Source organism: Onychomys torridus, chromosome 18, assembly GCF_903995425.1.
Source record: "Onychomys torridus chromosome 18, mOncTor1.1, whole genome shotgun sequence".
In the NCBI taxonomy this organism is placed as follows: Eukaryota; Metazoa; Chordata; class Mammalia; order Rodentia; family Cricetidae; genus Onychomys; species Onychomys torridus.
Window position 1 is genome coordinate 51,672,961 of NC_050460.1, and position 20,707 is coordinate 51,693,667.

Here is a 20,707-nt window from a genome sequence, read left to right on the forward strand (position 1 = left end):
TCTCTGTGTAGCTCTGGCTGTAGACCAAGGAAACTGGCCTCAAACTCACAGAGATCCATCTGCCTCTGCCTCCTGAGCCCTGGGACTACAGGTGCACACCACCACCACCTGGCTTCTATACAACTTTCAAATAGGGAGAGGTTTCTCTTGTTTCTGTTTGTCGCTGCCTCTGTTTTTGTTATAGTTGTTTGACTTATAGTTGGGCATCATGGTGTCTTCAAGTAATATCCTCCCATGGCTGTAATTGCACACAGAATGCAAAAGTTTGTTTTGTTTATTCATATGATGTTTATAAGAACTGCCTGGGCATAACAAGTATAACAGAAGGAAAACTGGTCTATGACATGTCCTAAGAGGAGAGGGATGGGTGCTGTAGTCTCTTTTCTGGCTATAGAAGGACTAGTGTATAATTGATACAACCATGATTACAAATACTTACTGAAGAAACACCTGAAGAAATAGTGACTACCCCAAACTTCATCTCCCATGATTCCCTGGGCTCTTTAGGAGAGTTGAATCACACATCACAGGTTCTTGGATGTCCTTAAAATGTGTAAACCAGGTGGTGGTGGCACATGCCTGTAATCCCAGCACTCGGGAAGCAGAGGCAGGTGGATCTCTGTGAGTTCGAGGCCAGCCTGATCTACAAAGCAAGTTCCAGGACAGCCTCCAAAGCTACAGAGAAACCCTGTCTCGAAAAAACAAAAAAAAAAAACAAAAAAAAAATATGTAACAGAATAATGGCTGATGGGCGTCCCAGGGCATCCCCGGCTCTTCTCCATCCCAGCTGTCCACTGGCTCTGGTTAGCAGTAGTCTTATGAGATGGTCTATGTTGGTCATGTTCCCATCTCTGATGAAATCCTCTCTAATGTTGTGTGTTGACTGACTAGTCAATGTCTAGGTCCTTGCAGGGTCTGGAATCGTGGGAGAATAGCCAGGAACTGGGAGTGTCCCAGTCCTGTAGGTGGTGTCCTTACTCATTCCACCTCAGGGAGCAAAGAGGAAAAGACTTCTAACTGCTCCTGGAGGCGGGAGCATACATGAAGACATTGTGTGTATTCGTGGAGAAGCAGCGAAAGGGGAAAGGGACGGGCCCTCTGCTGATGTGAGCCCGCAAAGGTTCCAGACGTAATATGGGGTTTCCCAAGCACACCACCATGGGCCTGAAGTGGGGCCTGTGCAAGCCTTTCTTCCCATAATATGACATTGCTAAAGAGCCCTGGAATAATGACCAGATCTGGCTTAACAGACTTACCTGATGAGTCCCCACATAAGTGAATGGTGTGGTTCAGTCAGCAGAGGGGAAAATATTCTCTTTATCTTCAGAGGTGTCCAACCTTTTGACACCGTTACACAACCCTGTGGTCTACAACTGTGCTAGGCCGCAATCACAGCTATCTTGAAGACACCTGTGGCCCCACAAGTTGCAGGTTAGACACACCCACTAGGTGTAGTCTGCTTGTCCCTATGGATTAGAGCAGTCATCAGTTGTTATGTGCTATCTGGGTCTTTACGCAGAACTCATCTTCATTGTTAGAATAAGCCATCAGCCCCAAGAAGTCCTGCCCAGTGTCACCTCCATTCGTGATGTTTTTCCATTTCCTTCCTCAGAAGGGATTCACTCCTCTCCACGTGGCTGCAAAATATGGAAAGCTTGAAGTAACCAATCTCCTGCTTCAGAAGAGTGCATCTCCTGATGCTGCTGGGAAGGTATGACGTCATCGGCCATCCTGTAGCAGGCCACTTCCACACTAACAAACCAACACTTGCTAACAACCCCACCCACCCTCCCAGCCACTTTGATGGTACCTATGTCATATTGAAGTCTCACCAGGGTGAAGACTATACTTGGGATCAGGTGAACGCTGGGTCCACATACAATGGAACCTGAATGTGAATGCTGTTGTCTGTTGTATGCAGTCTAACCCCATTTCCTACATCTAGGAATCTCCTGCTAAGACCCTTTTGACCCTGGTTGTTGTCTCTGCACGTGTTTTCAGAGCGGGCTAACTCCACTGCACGTAGCAGCGCATTATGATAATCAGAAAGTGGCCCTTCTGCTTTTGGACCAGGGAGCCTCACCTCACGCAGCCGCAAAGGTACTTGTAATTCACAGCCTAAGAAGTGAATGTGCATCATCTATCCGTCTCTATATAAGGATCCCCTCTTGCTAATTCTGTAGTGTCCTCGTTGTTTAGACCTGGCTTATAAGATTTGCAGACAGAATCAGCAGGAATCTATAAGCCTTGCACTGTGTAGTCACCTCCTGTGGTAGATGCTCAATAAATATATATCAGTTGATTTCCTTGGGCTATCCAAGACATCCTAAAACATGGGGTAGGAAGAGAGCTGGAATACTTGTCAGCCAGCTTGAAAACATAAGCAGAGCCTAAGGGAATAAGAGACTCTGAATTGTAAGAGTGAGGAGATGTCTGAGTTTGGTAAAGTGCTTGCTACATGCTCTTAGGTACCTGAATCCAGATCCCTAGCACCCATGTACAAAGCTGAAGGCACACAGCCTGCAGTCCCAGAGCTGTGGAGACAGACTGAAGGACCGGTGGGGTTTGCTAGAAGTGTATCTAGTCCAATCATCAGGCTGCCGAGTCAGTAAGAAACCCTGGTTCAAAAGAATCAAGTGGAAGAGCAACTGAGGAAGATACCCAACATCCGTCTCTGGCGCGTGCGCGCACACACACACACACACACACACACACACACACACACACACACACACACAAAAGTTCTGACTTATCAAAATTTATAAAAACGCACATTGCATTTTCCTGTCCAGGAAAACACTGCCTATGTGTGCTTGGTGTTTCATAAAACAGCATGAAGATTTTCTATGCGGGTTTCTATTACTGTTGAGGGGATTGTTAGTTGTCTTGTTAGGGGATTTTTGACCAGTAGATATCTTAGACTTCTGAGAAGAAAACACAAAGTGTAGTGTATTTGGGATTGTGTTGCCTCAGTAATCTGACCTGGCATGCCATAATGCAGCTTTCTTTTTTTTTTGTTTTTTGTTTTTTTTTTTTTGTTTTTTTTTTTTTGTTTTTTGTTTTTTGTTTTTTGTTTTTCAAGACAGGGTTTCTCTGTGTAGCTTTGGAGCCTGTCCTGGAACTCGATTTGTAGACCAGGCTGGTCTCAAACTCACAGAGATCCACCTGCCTCTGCCTCCCGAGTACTGAGATTACAGGCATGCACCACCACCACCGACCGGCTGCAGCTTTCTTAGGGATGCATTCTTAGACTGCTGCTGGCTGAGGATGTGTTGGGTCGCTGACTAGGTGGCTGTGACATGATGCTGAACCAGTACAAACCAGATCCTGAAACTTTTATTTTAATTCTCTTAATGTGTTTAATTGGTCCCTCTGGGTCCCTAATGCCTTTGAGCCATGCCTTGAGTGTTCTTCATTTTTATGCCCGTCACATCTCAGGTCAATGAGCCTGGTCTGTTCTAGGTGGCAATATTGTCAAAGAGAAGGTTCTGGATACTTCTTCCATTAGAGAGGATGTTGCTATTGTTGTGGTGGGTTTTTGTTATTGTTGTTGGTTATTTGTGTGTGTGTGTGTGTGTGTGTGTGTGTGTGTGTGTGTGTGTAGTTGGAGGGAAACTTGCAGGAGTTGGTTTTCTCTTCCTACCATGAAGACCGTGAAGGTTCCAGCCATTGGTTCGGCACCCAATGACGTTATCTCTCCTCACCCAAGGGTGCAGGTTCGTCCTCAGAACCTCCCTTCTGCATACTTAAGTCATTTGTTCTACTCAGTGAGATATGCTCAGAAATCAAATTCTAAATACTTTAGCCCTGAGCGTCCACCTTGGCATTGGCTCTGCTGTGAGGAAAGCTATGCCTCCTAAGCCTTTGACAAACAACAACAACACTGTTTACTGCTTTAGTTGGCAGTGTGACCACGGGAGAGCAGAAGCTAAAAGAGAGGCAGACTAAAATGCATGCAAGAGCCAACTCTATGCAGCGCCTCAGACGATTTATACTTTGAGGGTTAAGAGGCACCTGAGTATCACAAGGATAAGCCTCATGTGCTGGACAAGCCTCATATGGCAAGAACACGCTTTTCCATAGAGGCGTATAAAGTTGTAACAATAGCCAGTTGTAATGAATAATCTAAAGCAAACTCACTCCTATTTGCTACACCTGGGAGCGACAAGAAAGCACATTCCAAGAACAATTCCATGTTTCTGGAGAAGCTGAGGTCACCAGACTTTTGTTTTCTTGGAGTTTTCTCAGATGCACTCAGAATTCCCCTCACAGGACTCCATTCTTAGACCATGTTCTAACCAAAAACAAACAAACAAACCTTTAAGAAGAAAAAAAAATTCAAGAATAGAAAGAACCACTAGTCAAGACAGCCCCAAAGAATGAAGCCGTCCAGTATCTATCAGTGTATGCATGATTAAAGAAAACGGAAGCTGTAAGTATGCATGGAAGGTTGTGCAGCCTTGAAAAGGAAAAGTAGGCTTTTTTATTGCAATTTTTTGTTTTTGTTTTTGTTTTTCAAGACAGGGTTTCTCTGTGTAGTCCTGGCTGTCCTGGGATTCACTCTGTAGGCCAAGCTGGCCTCAAACTCACAGAGATCCACCTGCCTCTGCCTCTGCCTCCCTGGTGCTAGGATTAAAGGCATGTGCCACCACCACCCAGCTTTATTGCAGTTTTTTTTATACAGAAATTATACAAAATAACCAAGGTTGGTGCTGTCATGCCTGAAAAACAGAAGAAGTTGATATAGAAAGGGAGCTGACCAGGGACCCATAGTTCCTTCAAGGCAATGACATTTATTAGAGGACAAGAGTGGTTGGACCCTGAGTTGGGAGGGGCAGGGTACCACTTGGAGAGCTGAACATGATGGGGCCTTAAAAGGGAAGGAGAGGATCTCTTTAAAACCTGGAAAGAAGCTTCATTAAGACAGAGAACAGCCAGGCAGTGGTGGTGAACGCCTTTAATCCCAGCACTTGGCAGGCAGATCTCTGAGTTTGAGGCCAGCCTGGTCTACTGAGCGAGTTCTAGGACAGTCAGAGCTACACAGAGAAATCCTGTCTTGAAAAACAAAACAATACAAAAACAAAAAATGAAATAGATAGGGATAGGGAGAGAGAGACAGAGACAGAGAGAGAGACAGAGAGAGAGAGAGAGAGCTAGGAGTCATGAGAAGGATGGTGAAGGGAAGCCAGGGGAGCTTCTTCAGAGAGATTTCTCAGCAAATCTTCAGTTGGAGCCTCCAGAGCAATCCCAAGAGTGAAGGAAACACCTGATGTAACCTTTTGGGGGTGGCAGGAAGTTTCCCATCCTGTGATTTAGCTCAGCACCATGTATATGACAAGGCGCAGAGAGGAGCAGGCACTGAGTAGGGTCATAAATCAGGCGTTGGCAGCAATTAGTCCACAGCACCAACACCTTCTTAACTCTGTCCCAGAGAGAGTCTCGGAGAGGTGTGGCCTTACTCAGGCTGTGGAATCTGTCCCAAAGGTACAAGCCTGTGCTTGTAACAATGACGACGTTTCTATACATGTGTATAAGAACTTTGGCCAGAGTCACTTGCCCATGACTCTTATCCTCTGTCCCCTTCATACTGATCTTGGGATATCTGTCTTTCTGAGTCCGTCAGTCCTATTGCACTTTAAGGAGAGGGATTCTGACACACACCTGCATGGAAGACGCTTAAGGCTGTATGCTGACCATCATGAGCCAATCACAGACAAACACGCACTACCCACTTAGAATGAGGGCATCATCTTCAGAGATGGGTAGAGAAGTGGTTAGGGGTGAAGAGAAGTGGAAAACTAGGTTAATGGGCACAGAGTTCAGCTGAGGAAGAGGAGGAGTTGGCAGGGGTGGGGGATGGTGACATTTGGGCAACATGTGGCCGACTTCATGCTGTTGGCCATCACCCTTATTAAAAAAAAAAAAAAAACACTTGAAATAGGAAAGTTTGGTGTATATTTTACTACATGGTTGTCTTAGTTAGGGTTTTAATTCCTGTGAAGAGACACCATGACCATAGCAACTTTTATAAAGGAAAGCATTTAATTTTGGTTTCAGAAGTTTAGTCCATTATCATCAGGGCAGGGAGCATGGTAGCATGCAGGCAGACATGATGCAGGAGAAGGAGCTGAGAGTTCTACATCTTGATCTGCAGGCAAGAGGCAGTGAACTGTGACACTGGGTATAGCTTGAGCATAGGAGACCTCAAAGCCTATCCCCACCATGACACATTTCCTCCAACAAGACCACACCTACTCCAACAAGGCCACACCTCCTAATAGTGCCACTCCCTTTAGGGGCCATTTTCTTTCAAACCACCACAATGGTAGTGGAATTTAATGTCCATCCATTTTCACTTTGTTGGAAGTTAATATCTGTAGTAGATTGAATGAGAATTACTCCATAGGATCATATATTTAAATGCTTGGTTCCTGGTTGGTGGAACTGTTTTGGGACAGATTAGGAGGTGTTGGCTTGGTGTGGAGGAGGTGTATCACTGGAGGTAGGCTTTGAAGTTTCAAAAGTCCATGCAGGACCAATGTCTCTCTTCTCTCTCTCTCTCTCTCTCTCTCTCTCTCTCTCTCTCTCTCTCTCTCTCTCCCTCTCTCTGCCTTCAACTTGCTGATAAGATGGAAGCCCTTAGCTATTACTCCAGTGACAAGTCTATCTGCTGGCCTGATACCATCCCCCCCCCCATGATAACCATAGTCTCTAACCCTCTGAACCTGTAAGCAAGGCCCCAATTAAATGATTTCTATTCTAAGTTGCCTTGGCCGTGGTGTATCTTCACAGCAATAGAAAAATAACTAAGACAGTGTCCTTGTGCTCATAGGTCTGTGTATGTTTGCTTGTTTTTTAAAGGCTTGGGCCACCATACCTGTCTGCTATTTATTTATTTATTCATTTATTTGTTTGTTTGTTTATATTTTATGTGCATTGGTGTTTTGCCATTGGTGTCAGGCCCCCTGGAACTGGAATTACAGACAGTTGTGAACTGCCATGTGGGTGCTGGGAATTGAACCTGGGTTCTCTGGAAGAACAGTCAGTGCTCTTAACCACTGGGCCATTTCTCCAGCCCCACAGGGTTGTGTTTCTAAGTAGTCCCAGAGTCTTGGTAGGCAATGAGTGCACAGTGAATAGGTAATCTAGTTGTTCTTACATGGATGTAAGAATGCTGGCCCCTTAGTGTCAATCAAGCTAGAAGTAACAGTAGTTATGGGATGATGTGTATGAAAAATGAGTCTGGTCCGTTTTTGTTTGTTTGTTTGTGATAGTTTTTTGAGATGTAGCTTTGAAGCCTGTCCTGGAATTTGCCCTGTAGTCCAGGTTGGCCACAAACTCACAGAGATCCGCTTGCCTCTGCCTCCCGAGAGCTGGGATTAAAGGCGTGTGCCACCACCACCCCGGTGAGGCTGGTCCGTTTTTATGTTCATAAATAAATAGGTCAGAGACTCAGGGTGTAGCTCCATGGTAGAGTTCTTGCCTAGCACGCACACAGCCCTGGGTTCAGTATAAAGCATTACTAAACCAAGTGCAGAAGTGTACACCTGTAATCCCATCACTCTGGAGGTGGAGGCAGGAGGATTAGTTCATGGTTTCCCTCCCTTTGGGTACAAGCCTGGACTACCTGAGACCTTATTTCAATAAATAAATAAACAAACAAACAGGCAATCAGTATCCAGCCTTGAATCTATCAAACAAAAATTAGCATGAATGTTTCCAAATTTACAAAGTATCCTTGAACAGGGGTTAAAGAGCAGGCCCAGTAATTAATAACTCCGTTATGTCCCATTAGCTTGAGGCGACAGTCAGTTAAGCCCCAGCTTTTCTAACGGGACATTGATCCTCAGTATCGTGTCACATTGCCTAAGCCAGTGCTTGGGTCCTGATATCCTGCTAACACCATCTTCAGAACAGAGGTTCGAGCCAGGGACTTCGTGCACTTTGATCCTGAGCAGACCAGTTATCTCAGTTACAGGCTGGCTTTATCTGCTAGGGGAACAATACCCCATACAGTGGCATGAATAGCAGAACTCTTTCTCCAGGAACCCCCATCCCCACCCCCAGACAGCAAGCATAGACCTTGTGCCTCTTTAAAGTATCAAGTCCATAGAGAGCCCAAATTTCCCAGAAGCTCCACCCACCTCTGTTCTTGATACCTCATCGGCCACTTTTAAGCACAAGACATGCTGGGAAATGTAGTTTTCAACTGGACACAGTTTTCTTTCAATAAAAAGAATGCATACATGCTCTACTGTTTTTGCTCCTGGAAGCTCAGTTCCTGAATTCCAGTCCACAGAGCTTCAGAGGATGACATTAGTCCCACAGCTGCACCCTCTAGGCACACCCTTCTTCTTTACCCTGTTTCAAAATCTCCAGCACAGAAACACCCATCCTAGAATAATGATGTATGACTTTAGGTGACTGGGTTGCTAAAAAGTACATATGTTAAGGGATAATGGAAAACTAAGATCCATTTTTACCAGATTTTTTCCCCAGAGGCAGGGCACTATGCTCAAAAGGAGCTTGGCTTGGTTGCTGGCAAACTCAAGATGCTGATTAGAAAGCAACACTGAGCCTGGACTAACTGGTCATGCTTCTGTAAAGTGTGAAGCCTCCTCCTTGATATATATATATCAGGGTGTGTGTGTGTGTGTGTACAGGATTTGTTGGGGGGGGGCATTGTTAATTGGAATGTAAATACCATCCATTGTTTTTGATAGCTGTTTTTAGTGTGATGTGCATAGGTTCCCATGACAGATGTTTTGTCTTCAGCAAGAATATGGGAGGTAGAGCTAGAGATGGCTTAGCAGTCTGGAACACTTTGTTCTCTTGCTAAGGACCCGGGCTCAATTCTCAGCACCCACATGGCCACTAATAGCCATCCATAACTGGTTTCAGGGACCGATGCCCTCTTCTGGCCTCTGAGGGCACCAGACATGCACATGGTACACATATAGACATGCTAGAAAACACTGATACACATAAAATAAAAATAAATATGTGAGAAATAAAAAATAAAAGTAGTGTGAGAAAGGAAAGATGTAAGAGTATCCTCTGATTGGGCTGGAGAGATGCCTGAATGGTTAAAAGCATGCTGCTCTTGCCAAGGCCAGAGTTTAGATCCCAGCCCCCACACCAGGGAAGCTCACAACCCCTTGTAACTCTAGCACCAGTAGATCCTAAGACATCCTCTGGCCTATGTGGGTACCTTCACTCACACATACATATAACTAAAATCTTTTTTGAAAAAATAAATCTTCGAAAAGATTATTCTATTTGAAAAGATAATTGATTCTCCCTGATTGGTTTTATCAAATTGATACATCTTCCTTGAGTATAGGAATCAAGTATCATTTTGCTTTCTTGAAAATTGAGCTTAAGAAACTCAGAACTGGGGCTGGAGAGATGGCTCAGAGATTAAGAGCACTGGCTGCTCTTCCAGAGGTCCTGAGTTCAATTCCCAACACCCACATGGTGGCTCACAACCATCTGTAATGAAATCTGGCACCCTCTTCTGTGTGTATAATAAATAAATAAATCTTAAAAAAAAAAAAGAAAATCAAAATTGTATTGTGACTCTGGATAAATTCTTTGCCTCTGATTCAAAGTATTTCCTGAGAGTGTCTGAGATCTTGGTTTTCTTACTTTAGACTGTCATTTGTACCTCAGAAGGAGCCAGAAAGAGCCTCTAAAGAAGTGGTTCTTTTTTGTTTTTGTTTTTTTTTGTTTTTGTTTTGTTTTTTGTTGTTTTTTTTCACGACAGGGTTTCTCTGTAGCTTTGGAGGCTGTCCTGGAACTCGATTTGTAGACCAGCCTGGCCTTGAACTCACAGAGATCCACCTGCCTCTGCCTCCCAAGTGCTGGGATTACAGGTGTGCGCCATCACCACCCGGCGTAAGAAGTGGTTCTTAATCTGTGGGTCATGACCCCTTGGGGGGGGGAGTGTTGAATGACCCTTTCACATAGTTACCTAAGACCATCTGAAAACACAGATATTTACATTAAAATTCATAACAGTACCAAAATTACAGTTACAAAGTAGCAGCGAAAGTAATTGTATAGTTGGGGGTCACCACAACATGAGGGACTATATTAAAGGGTCGCAGCATTGGGAAGGTTGAGGACCATAAAGAATAATATGTATCAACCAGGCAATGGTGGCACACACCTTTAATTCCAGCACTCAGGAGACAGGGGCCAGACTGGTCTACAGAGCAAGTTCCAGGACATCCAGGGCTACACAGAGAAACCCTGTCTCAACAAACAACAAACAAACAAAAATGTATCTTGTCTAGATCTGGCACACATTACTCAGAATTGCTAGGGCTCTTTAGAGAATTGTTTCTTAGGACCTGGAATTTGTGGGTTGTGTTAGAAGATTGCAAAATTGTCATGTCTGAAAGGATAGCCAACTGCCCTACACTGGTTGGAACTGGAAAGTGACTAATTCCTGATCTTTTCTTTCCTCTCTTATTGATGCTGTTTGTTTATTTGTTTTTGAGACAGGGTCTCACCATGTAGCCCAGTCTGGCCTCAGCTTCCCAAATGCTGGAACTGTAGGCATGCAACACCATACCCAACTCAGCTGAATGTTCTGTCCCTTGTAAAAGTAAAGCCACAGAGGATAGCTGATAAGAACATGCCTTTACCACCCATACTGTTAGTGTTAGGCATATTGACTGATCCTGTGTCTTCCGTTAGTACTGCTTTGTGAGGTTTCTCTTTTGTGGAGGGATGGAAGGTAGCTAGCTGTCTTCCACCCTCATGTCTCACACTGTAGCCTTGGACACAGTCCAGTGCTCCGCTGGGCTGGGGAGGCATAGGTCTCTGAAGGGTGTGTCAGAACATTTGGTCAGAGGGCCAAATGTTTCTCAGGGTTGCTGGTGTTTCCACATGCCATAGGTCAAGACTAAAAATAGGAATATAAAACCTCCTCCTGGCCTGGTTCAGCCAGTCTGAGGACTCTAGAGGTGACATTTCCACTCCTCACTTCCACTTACTGTGGTCAAGTTCATGTCTGTATCCTAGTGCAATCTTGCATTTCTTATGGATCGCAAAGTCCCAGAAAGCATTTTCTCAGGTCAGACACTCAAGGCTCCTGAGGCCCAGCTGATCAACAGGGAACTTTGTTTACAGCTGAGCATGCAGGGCCACCTGAGGGAAGAACAGCCAAGTATTCTGACAGGGTTAGTGCATCTGATTCTGACTCTGAAGGCTCCTTTCCTCATGTAATCTACATGTGCCTATTACATTGAAACGTTGTGCTGTAAGGGCACCACAGCCTCGGCCCTCAATAGCTTCAGACTACAGTAAGAAGTAATAAATGTGTAAATAAGAGCATGCCACTAAATGTCCCGTTCTGGGGTTGAAGACAAGTGCTTTCTGAGTGTTAGAAATTGATCGCAGAAAAGAGGCAGCCTGCTTCACTGAGGGTGTGGCCCTTGAGTTGAATTTCCAACTCTTACATGCCATCTTCATAGGCAGGCTGTGGGAAAGCATTCTTGGGAGAGAGGCAAGCCAGGGAAACCTGAAACGATAACATCTCTGGACACCCACAGGGTGACAGGTCTGGCTATCAAGTATAGACAGACAGACGAACCACCCAAAATCAATGAGAAAAAAACAACTCCCATGAAGATTAAAGATTGCAAGTTTGAGGGCAGTACACGGTGTCTTCGTTCTCTGGGGGCTGCTCTGGCATCACACTGATAAGGAGCAGGGAATTCTCACTGTCCTGGAGGCTGGGAAGGCCCAGACTGAGGCGTTCTCATCCATCCGGCAAAGGGGCTTGTTGCTGGGTCTTCCCACGGCACACAGTGGAAGGGCAAAGAGAGTAGCAGGGAGTTAAACTCATCTTCTCAGAAGATTAGTCTCTCTACAGCCCGCCCCCCTCCATAAACCGCTCACTCCATAGCCTACACCTTTGACAAACTACACCCCCCCCATAGCCCCCTCTCTCCATCTCAGCTTCAAGGGCATCTTGCAGCATCACCACCTTTCACAGGTTCCACTTCCCAGAACCATTGCATCCGGTGCAGAGGTTCCACCACATGAAGGCAAGGGACACCTTTCAAACTGTAGCAGACCCTAAACTGATTTGAATGGATCTTTGAATGGACCTTGGAATGGATCTGCGGCATGTCCCCATGATAGCGTATGGCTTGTTCCTCTATCCCCAGCTGAAACGCAGTCATATTTATTGAGCACCTACTTCTATAGATTTCCTTTCCGAAAACTAATAGTGTGCCAGCTCTGTTATTTTAAATTGCAGTTTTCCCTACTCAAAACTGCCCTAATGATACTATTTGGTTTAGCACCATTTCTTTACTTCGTCAGAGTTTTTCCATGCAGTTGGAGAGAGCCACTAGACAGGGAAGCATACTGTTTGAAAATGGACTGTGTGCATTTTTTTCTCGGTTGGTAGTAGACTTGACGAGTGGTTGTTTTGACAGAATGGTTATACACCGCTGCACATCGCTGCCAAGAAGAACCAGATGGACATTGCGACTTCTCTGCTGGAGTATGGTGCTGATGCAAATGCAGTTACCCGGCAAGGGATTGCTTCCGTCCATCTCGCCGCTCAGGAAGGACATGTGGACATGGTATCGCTGCTCCTCAGTCGAAATGCGAACGTGAACCTGAGTAATAAGGTAACTCTCTTCTTGATCCTCTACAAAGCGTCCAATGCAATAGAAATTAAGTCCTCAGAAAAGTCTAAAAGGTGATCAAAATTTTGGAGTCAGAATTTGCAAGGCTGGCAAGATGGCTCAGCAGGGTAAGACATGTGTTGACAAGCCTGATGACCTCAGTTCGATCCTGGAACCTGCACGGTAGAAGGAGAGAACCAACTCACACAAGCTCAATAATAGTGCAAGAACATTACCGTCACGTAACAGCATACCTTATGGAATAATACAGTATTTTAATAATTAGCATTGACATTTTGCTGATGTTAACACCACTGATCATGTGTTAGAACTCCAGTGTGGTTTTGTTTTTAGAGTCTCTGATGTGTAGTGGTGAGCACCCACAGACATTGGAGGAAGGCAGTATGCTTGCTTATCTTTGCTTTAAAAATACCACTACAAAGAAGTGAATGAGAAGGAAGGAGGCCCCAGATGGACCAAATGTCACAGTCCTGAGCAATATTGAGTCTGTGGGGAGCATCCTCTGCCACTCTGGGGTACCCTGATAACTTTTTATGAAACCTATGGTCTACATTGCTGACATAGGATTCATAAACACAGTGGTCCGTGTCCTTACTCTATAGATACTTTTTTAAGAGTCAAGGCTACTCTCCTAGAATTCACATGCCAAATCTCAAACCCAGCCACATGCATGTACTCACCCCTCTCTATGACTGACAAAACCACACTGTTGGAATCTCTTGCAGAATGGCCTCACCCCACTCCATCTGGCTGCACAAGAAGACAGAGTGAACGTGGCTGAAGTTCTTGTCAACCAAGGGGCCCACGTGGATGCGCAGACAAAGGTACATCTCCTTTCCCATTCAGCAAGGAAGGAGCCCTATCAAGTGCCATGGAGTGACCGACCTCAGCAGGAAAGCTGCAGCCCTGACCCTGTCAGCCATAGATGGCACTTCTGTTCAAGGGCCAATCTCTGGTCATGGCATTTCAGACACTCTCAACTTTTGGCCCAAGTTCTTCTTTGGCTGCATATCAATAGTGTATATTATTTCTGGGAATCCTGTCCCAAATATGCTTTGGGGGAAGTGTGCAAATGCTATAGGTTTTGTGAGTGACTTAAAAAAAAAAAGACAGAAAAAAGGAAAACTTGGTGGCAGTTGAAGTTTATTCTGTGTGATTCATGAGAGAGAGAGGCAGGAATATTCAGTTGTTCACTTTATGAACCCCTTATTGTCTGTGCATTGACCCATGATTTTTCGTCTTTTTAATTTCCTCTCTCTATTTTCCTCCCTTCCCCTTTGGTAAAATACTGCTTCCAAAAAAAGTGAAATGCTGACTAGTATCACACAATGTCACAGGACAAGCATGGATAAGAAAATGGGTACTAGGTGTTACTATGAAAGATACAATTTCATGTGTATCTCTTTTCTCTGAACATTTGAGAAAGGGTCTCTCTGTGTTGCTCTGGCTGCCTGAAACTCACTGTGTAGACCAGGTTGGCCTCAAACTCACAGAGATCCACCTGTCTCTCCTTCCCAAATGCTGGGACTAAAGATGTACTCTACTACACCATTATTTCCTAATATGCGTCAGTTTATTACGAGGAAACAATGCTGAGCTCCGTATGGTAGTTCATCCCTGTAATCTCAGTACTTCGTAAACTGAGGCAGGAGAATTGCCACACATTCAAGGGCAGCCTGCACTTGATAGTGAGTTGCATGCTGAGATTTCAGCATGTAAAACCCCATTTCAAAGACATGAATGCCTGTTAAATGTCATGTTGTGCATACAAACATTCCTGTACATACATGGATTAGTTCTGAATAGGATCAGGGGTAGATTTGAGGTAAGAGCAGCTCACTGCCCTGTACACAGTGTTGGCAAAGGCACACACACACACACACACACACACACACACACACACATACACATACACATACACACATAATAAATGAGTAAATAAATAAATGTAACTTTTTATTTAAAAGGCTATTTATAAAAATATTTTTAGTATTCTATGGATCTTTATGAAACGTATTACCTAATGCCATTCTTTTACTCATTCATTTATCAATTTATCTTGGAGTGCTGGAAATCAAACTCAGTGCCTTATACGTGCTAGGCAAGCACACTACCATGGATCTAGCCCCTCAAGTAATAGTAAGTATTATAAGCAGCTAGTCGTGACAGTACTAAAAGACTCCTCAACACCTAATAAATTAGCAAACATTCTTTGCAAGCAAACAGTCCTTGAGTGGGGCAGAAGCTGTAGCTATGGGTGGAGGTGTCCCTGAGGAAGACTGTGCTCAGTGCAGAGAAAGCCCAGGGCTCACACCTGGAGAGCCGCTGATCTTAAGATATGGAAGAGAAAGTGAGGGTTTCATCCTGTGACTGAGTCATGCCGCACAGAAGGCACATGGTGATATTTAAAAAATCTTGGATGAAGTACCTCAGACATACCAGCCAGGGCCTTCCACCTGACCCTGTCACTTCTTACCCGTGCGTGTATTTGCGAGATGTGTTCGTGTGTGGTATATGCCTGCGCGAGGGTGGGCATGCATATGTGTACATGTGTGGAGGCCAAGGAGAATGTCAGGGATCTTCTCTATCTGCTCCCCACCTTATTTCGTTTCTGAAAAGGGGTCTCACCCTAAAGGTGAAGCTTGCCCTTTCAGCTAGACTGGCTGGCCAGCAATTTCCCAGGATCTACCTTTCCCTGTCACCTCGGGGATTCCAAGCACAGGTGGCCATGTCTGGCTTCTGTCACCTCTTCTTACACAAATGTATCTATCCAGTTTCGCAAGTATGACAGCCAGCCCTCTCTTGTTTCTTACTTTCCTTTTTCAATCCCTTATTTACCGAAGATTTCAAATATTTCCTGAGCACCTGTGATGTACATGAGATGATAATATCGAGCACTGTGCACTGAGCACATCCCACCGTTTCTTACTGCTAGCTGCAAAGAATTTCTCTCAAGTTGCCTGTCTCTAGGCATGTCTTTGCACGGTGCCATTTTGTCTGGGAATCCTGGGAATGAAAGAGCCCATATCTGTGGGTACAAGGTGACTCTGCTTGGCTGTGTACACATTAAAAAATTATTTTTTGCCGGGTGGTGGTGGCTCACTCACCTTTAATCCCAGCCCTCAGGAGGTAGAGCCAGGAGGATCTCTGTGAGTTCACGGCCAGCCTAGTCTACAGAGCAAGATCCAGGACAGGCACCAAAACTACACAGGGAAACTCTGTCGTGAAAAAATAAATAAATAAATAAATTATTTTTTATTACTGTGTGTGTGATGTATGTGTGAGTGCAAGATACTTGCCGCAGCACACATCAGAAGGCTTTTGGAAGTTGGTTCTCTCCTTCTATCAGGAGTTCCAGAGATACAGCTTGAACTCATCAGGCTTGGAAGCAACCATTCAAACCTGATGAGCCCTCTCACTGGCCCCTATACACATATATTTTTAACAAATGCTTTGGGACATCAAGAAGGCTAGTGTCTCAGAGGACAGAATAGTAAAGATGCCCTCACTTCATAGATGGCAGGGTGGGGGGGGGGGGGGGGGGGGGGGGGGGGATACACAGGAAAAGACCACAGTCACATAAGCTCATCAGTCCATTATGACAACTTAGCATCTCCCCCAGAGCGGGTGGAAAACTAAAAATTTAAATGACATGTTTGAATATTCAAAGTGACTCACTCTCTAAACCTACTACATTTGGCACAAGAGCCACTGGAGAATGTTGTGTTATTATGCACTTTAAAAACACAAAGAACAAGGCAGGTGGTAGGGGCAGCACACATCTTTAATCCCAGCACTCAGTAGCAGAAGTAGGTGCATCTCTGAGTTGAGGCCAGCCTGGTCTACAGAGCAAGTTCTAAGACAGCCAATGCTAAACAAACCCTGTCTTAAAAAAACAAAACCATGAAGAACATTTTAATATGAATATTAGTGAAATGCCTATATCATCTTGACCTCTTTATCACTGAACTTGGAATAAAGGTTTTTTTAGACAGCTAAATTGATGGAGATAAGAACCAAATGGACTCTATACACAAGCCTCCTGTACATTCAACGTTCTGACCATAGGTGCCATGTCTGATTTCTCAGCACTAAGGAGGAGGAACCCCATCAAGCAGGCCAATGCATTCTGAGTACCACATAGGGAGATCTACCATCACTCAGGAAGGGGTCCAGGGCTAGCAGAAGGTCAATGATTCTAGTAACTGTACCAAGAGAGTCTCATCAGTGTGACTGGGGTATCTGAGAGTTTGTGGAGCAAAGTGTGACCAGAGCCAGTCAGTATGTCCATCAAAATGTGTTTTCACCATCCACTGTCAACTGTGGTCTAGGCATTCCCTTTATGTGTATGGGTGTTTTGCCTATATGTATGTCTATGCATGTGCCTGGTGCCAGTGGAGGCCAGAGGAGAGCATCAGATCCCCCGTGAGCTAGAGTTACAGACAGTTGTGAGCTACCATGTGGGTCCTCTAGAAGAGCAGCCAGCTCTTTTCACCTCTGTGCCATCTCTGTGGCCATTGGGCATTCCCTTTTCAAAATGAAAGATGACAATTTTGGCTGGGGCCACCTTAATGAAACGTGCATATCTTTGGCAAGAGAATCCGACCCTGGCAAACAGGGGGAATCTTTTCCGTGTCTCTCTAGAGACACTGTGAACTGGGGCAATGCTGTCTGCCTCATAAATGCCTGTGTTGTCATCAACAGAGACAGGACAGAGACCCTGAAAGTGGTAGTGTCACCTTCTTAAGATCTGCAGTATTCTGTGTGTGTTGCATATTTGTGTTTGAGTATATTCAGGTGTACTTGTACTTGTGAGTGAGTGAGTGAGTGAGAGAGAGAGAGAGAGAGAGAGAGAGAGAGAGAGAGAGAGAGAGAGAGTGTGGTTATTTCTTGTGGTTGTTTGGTTGGTTGGTTTTGTTTTTTTTAGACAGGGTATCTCTGGGTAGCCCAGGTTGGCCTTGAACTCAAAGATCTTCCTGTCTCTGGGTGCTTGGATTAAAGGTGTGTGCCGCCACCACCACCCAGTTTGTGTGTATGTTTGGTACACATTCAGGAATTAAATTCAAGTCCTCCTTGAACTTTGTTAAAAATACATGTGTATGGGGGCCAGTGAGAGGGCTCACCAGGTTTGAATGGTTGCTGACAAGCCTGATGAGTTCAAGCAACCATTTCATTGGCTGAGCTATCTGCCATCTCCAGAGTATCATGACTTTTTAAGTAATAATTTAAATTTTATGTATTCATATATATTTTCAGAAAGAAGAATAGACAGGGGCGGGGGACAAAACAAAACAAAATAAGAATGAGTGGACAGCCCCTGAGAGTCACTGGCTGCCAGTCCAAGAAAAAAACGGGTCGCTTTGTGTCAGTCATGGGCTCCAGTAAAGAAGTGGGTAGCCTTTCTTTAATTAGAACAGTGGTTCTTGACTTTTCTAGTGCAGGACCCTTTAATACTGGTCCTCATGCTGCAGTGATCCCCAACCATGACATTATTTTTGTTGCTACTTCATAACAGTAATTTTGCTACTGTTATGAATGGTAACGTAAATAGCTGTGTTTGCTGATAGTGTTAGGTGACCCTTGTGAAAGGGTCATTTGACCCCACCTCCAGGGGTCGTGACTCACAGGTTGAGAACCTCCCTGAACTAAAGCATCTATACCAAGGTCACGTTCTTACTTAGACAGCAAGAACTCACATTTGACTGTTTCTATGTCCCTGTCTGTCTACAGCGGGCTGTACATTGTTTACTCTTACAGGCTCTCACTGTGCAAACCTGGCTGTCCTGGAACTCACAGAGATTTGCCTGCCTCTGCCTCTGGAGTCCTGGGATTAAAGGAATGTGCTGCCACCACCCCTGCCCTGGCCCCCCAAGCATGTCACTTAGTCATTTTGGTAGAGGATAGAGCATTCAGTCAACCCTAATCTAGTCTGTCTATACAACACTCTCTGACATCACCAACCAGTTAGAGTTCAACTGTCTAGGGGCTGATTGGTCCATGTTCCTGCCTGTCCTCAACAGTATCTAGAGAGTAAAGAGCTGACATAAGGGAAAGTTAAATACCTATTTTTATGTTCAGTCAGATATATTAAGAGTAACTCTGAAAAGGGCAATTTTTGTTATGGGGAAGAATCTAAAAAAAAAAATCTATTTTCCAGCTCAAATGGAAGGTTGAATAATAACTTTTACTTCCGTTTAGGATTGCTGTTACTAAAAGTGTACTTACAATGTTTCTCTTTTTATAAAATGTAATTACAGATGGGCTACACGCCACTCCATGTGGGCTGTCACTATGGAAACATCAAAATAGTCAATTTTCTGCTGCAGCATTCTGCAAAAGTTAATGCCAAAACAAAGGTGGGCGCCTTCCCCTTTCTTTCCAGCAAAATCCTGGGTTTCATACTCAAGGAAGCTCATGTCATTTCTCCGTTCTTCCTTCTGCAGAATGGATACACACCACTTCACCAGGCAGCTCAGCAGGGCCACACACACATCATCAATGTCTTGCTTCAGAACAATGCCTCCCCCAATGAACTCACTGTGGTAAGCCATGGGGCCAACGCGGTAGGGCTGGAGGAGGCAGGGGGGCTCTGAAAGCTTCCCACATGTTGCTCATACACCAGTTGCTTTTCTAAATCTCAGTGGTACGTTATACAGAGCCCTCAGTGGGGACCAAGTCATGAGCTGTCCAAAGTACAGCAGACCAGTGTTTCCCACTCTAAAAATGCTCACATCATCACCACTTATAGAAGCACATATTAAAGAAAAATGGTGTTTATGTCCCATTGATTGTTGACATGGAACCATGTGTAGCTGCCCGGACCTTGATGCATGGGTAGGAACAGGAGAGTTGGGCTTTTACAAAGTATGCTTGTTAGTTATCTTTCTGTCACTATGACAAAATCCCTGAGGCAAGCAAGCACCTTAATAGAAGGAGAGTCTTTCTTTGGCTGGCAGTTGCACAGATGTCTATCATGATCACTTGACCCCATCATATTGAATCCGTAGTGAGATTGAACATTATGGCAGGGAGTGCTTGCTGAAACTTCCATGGCCACCAGGAGGCAAAGAGAGAAAGGAGGAGTCTGGAGCTCCAATATACCCTATAAGGACACACCCCAAAACGGCATAATTTCCCTCCATGAGTCCTAACATGCCAGTAGCAGCAACATCTTCAAAAACATGGCCTTTGTGACATTTAGAATCCAAACTATAACATTATGTCTCCAATGTAACATTTACATTCTTTTTATGTGACAGTTGAGTTGGTAGGATAAGACACTGGTCTTGCATTGGTTGCAGGCTGTAGACAGAGTTTCTCTGCGTCCCAGCAACCGCTCCCAAATAACCCCTCGGAGACTTCTTATTAATTATAAATGTTTGACTGTAGCTCAGGCTTGTGACTAACCCACTCTTGCATTTTAAATTAACCCACATTTCTTATCTACCCTCTTGGTGTAGATCTTACCTACCCACGTGGCAGTAACTTCTTTCACATGGCACATTCATCTTGCTTCTCTCTGCATCTCTCATGACTCCTCAGATTCTGCCCTTCTTCTTCCCAGTGTCCTTAGTCTGGTTCTCCCCCTAACCTTATCCTGTCCAGATATTGGCCAGTCAGCTTCTTTATTAAACCAATCACAGTGACATGTATTCACACAATGTAAAGAAATATTCCATAGGATGCTGAGTAACCTTGTCCACATTTTCCTGTTTCCAGAATGGGAACACAGCCCTGGCCATTGCCCGGCGCCTTGGCTACATCTCAGTGGTTGACACACTGAAGGTCGTGACGGAGGAAACTATGACCACCACTGTGAGTAATGGATATAGAACTCTTACTCTGAAAGCCCAGTTCCCAGATGGCAGTTTCCCTAAGCTTTTCTAGAATGTTCCTTCTTCCTCCATTCATAGACTAAGTGCCATATTTTGAAATATTGTCACTCATTACTGGCAGTCAGTGTAGCAAAACCCTCATTTCTAATACAAACAAAATTTGAAACACTAAAAAATATATATTTTAAAGTTGCCTATGAA

The 20,707-nt window shown here is 44.6% G+C and overlaps 1 protein-coding gene across 10 annotated transcripts in view; it reads left to right on the forward strand.

The window, feature by feature from the left end:
* The window catches only part of Ank3 (ankyrin 3), a 310,708-nt gene that overhangs the window by 170,051 nt on the left and 119,950 nt on the right, over positions 1-20,707 (forward strand). For all 10 annotated transcript variants that reach the window (XM_036167577.1, XM_036167578.1, XM_036167580.1 and 7 more), the window contains 7 exons: positions 1,613-1,711; positions 2,002-2,100; positions 12,456-12,653; positions 13,397-13,495; positions 18,929-19,027; positions 19,115-19,213; positions 20,391-20,486. In XM_036167577.1, coding sequence (XP_036023470.1) covers positions 1,613-1,711; positions 2,002-2,100; positions 12,456-12,653; positions 13,397-13,495; positions 18,929-19,027; positions 19,115-19,213; positions 20,391-20,486 — 789 coding nt within the window. The remainder of the gene's footprint in view (positions 1-1,612; positions 1,712-2,001; positions 2,101-12,455; positions 12,654-13,396; positions 13,496-18,928; positions 19,028-19,114; positions 19,214-20,390; positions 20,487-20,707) is intronic.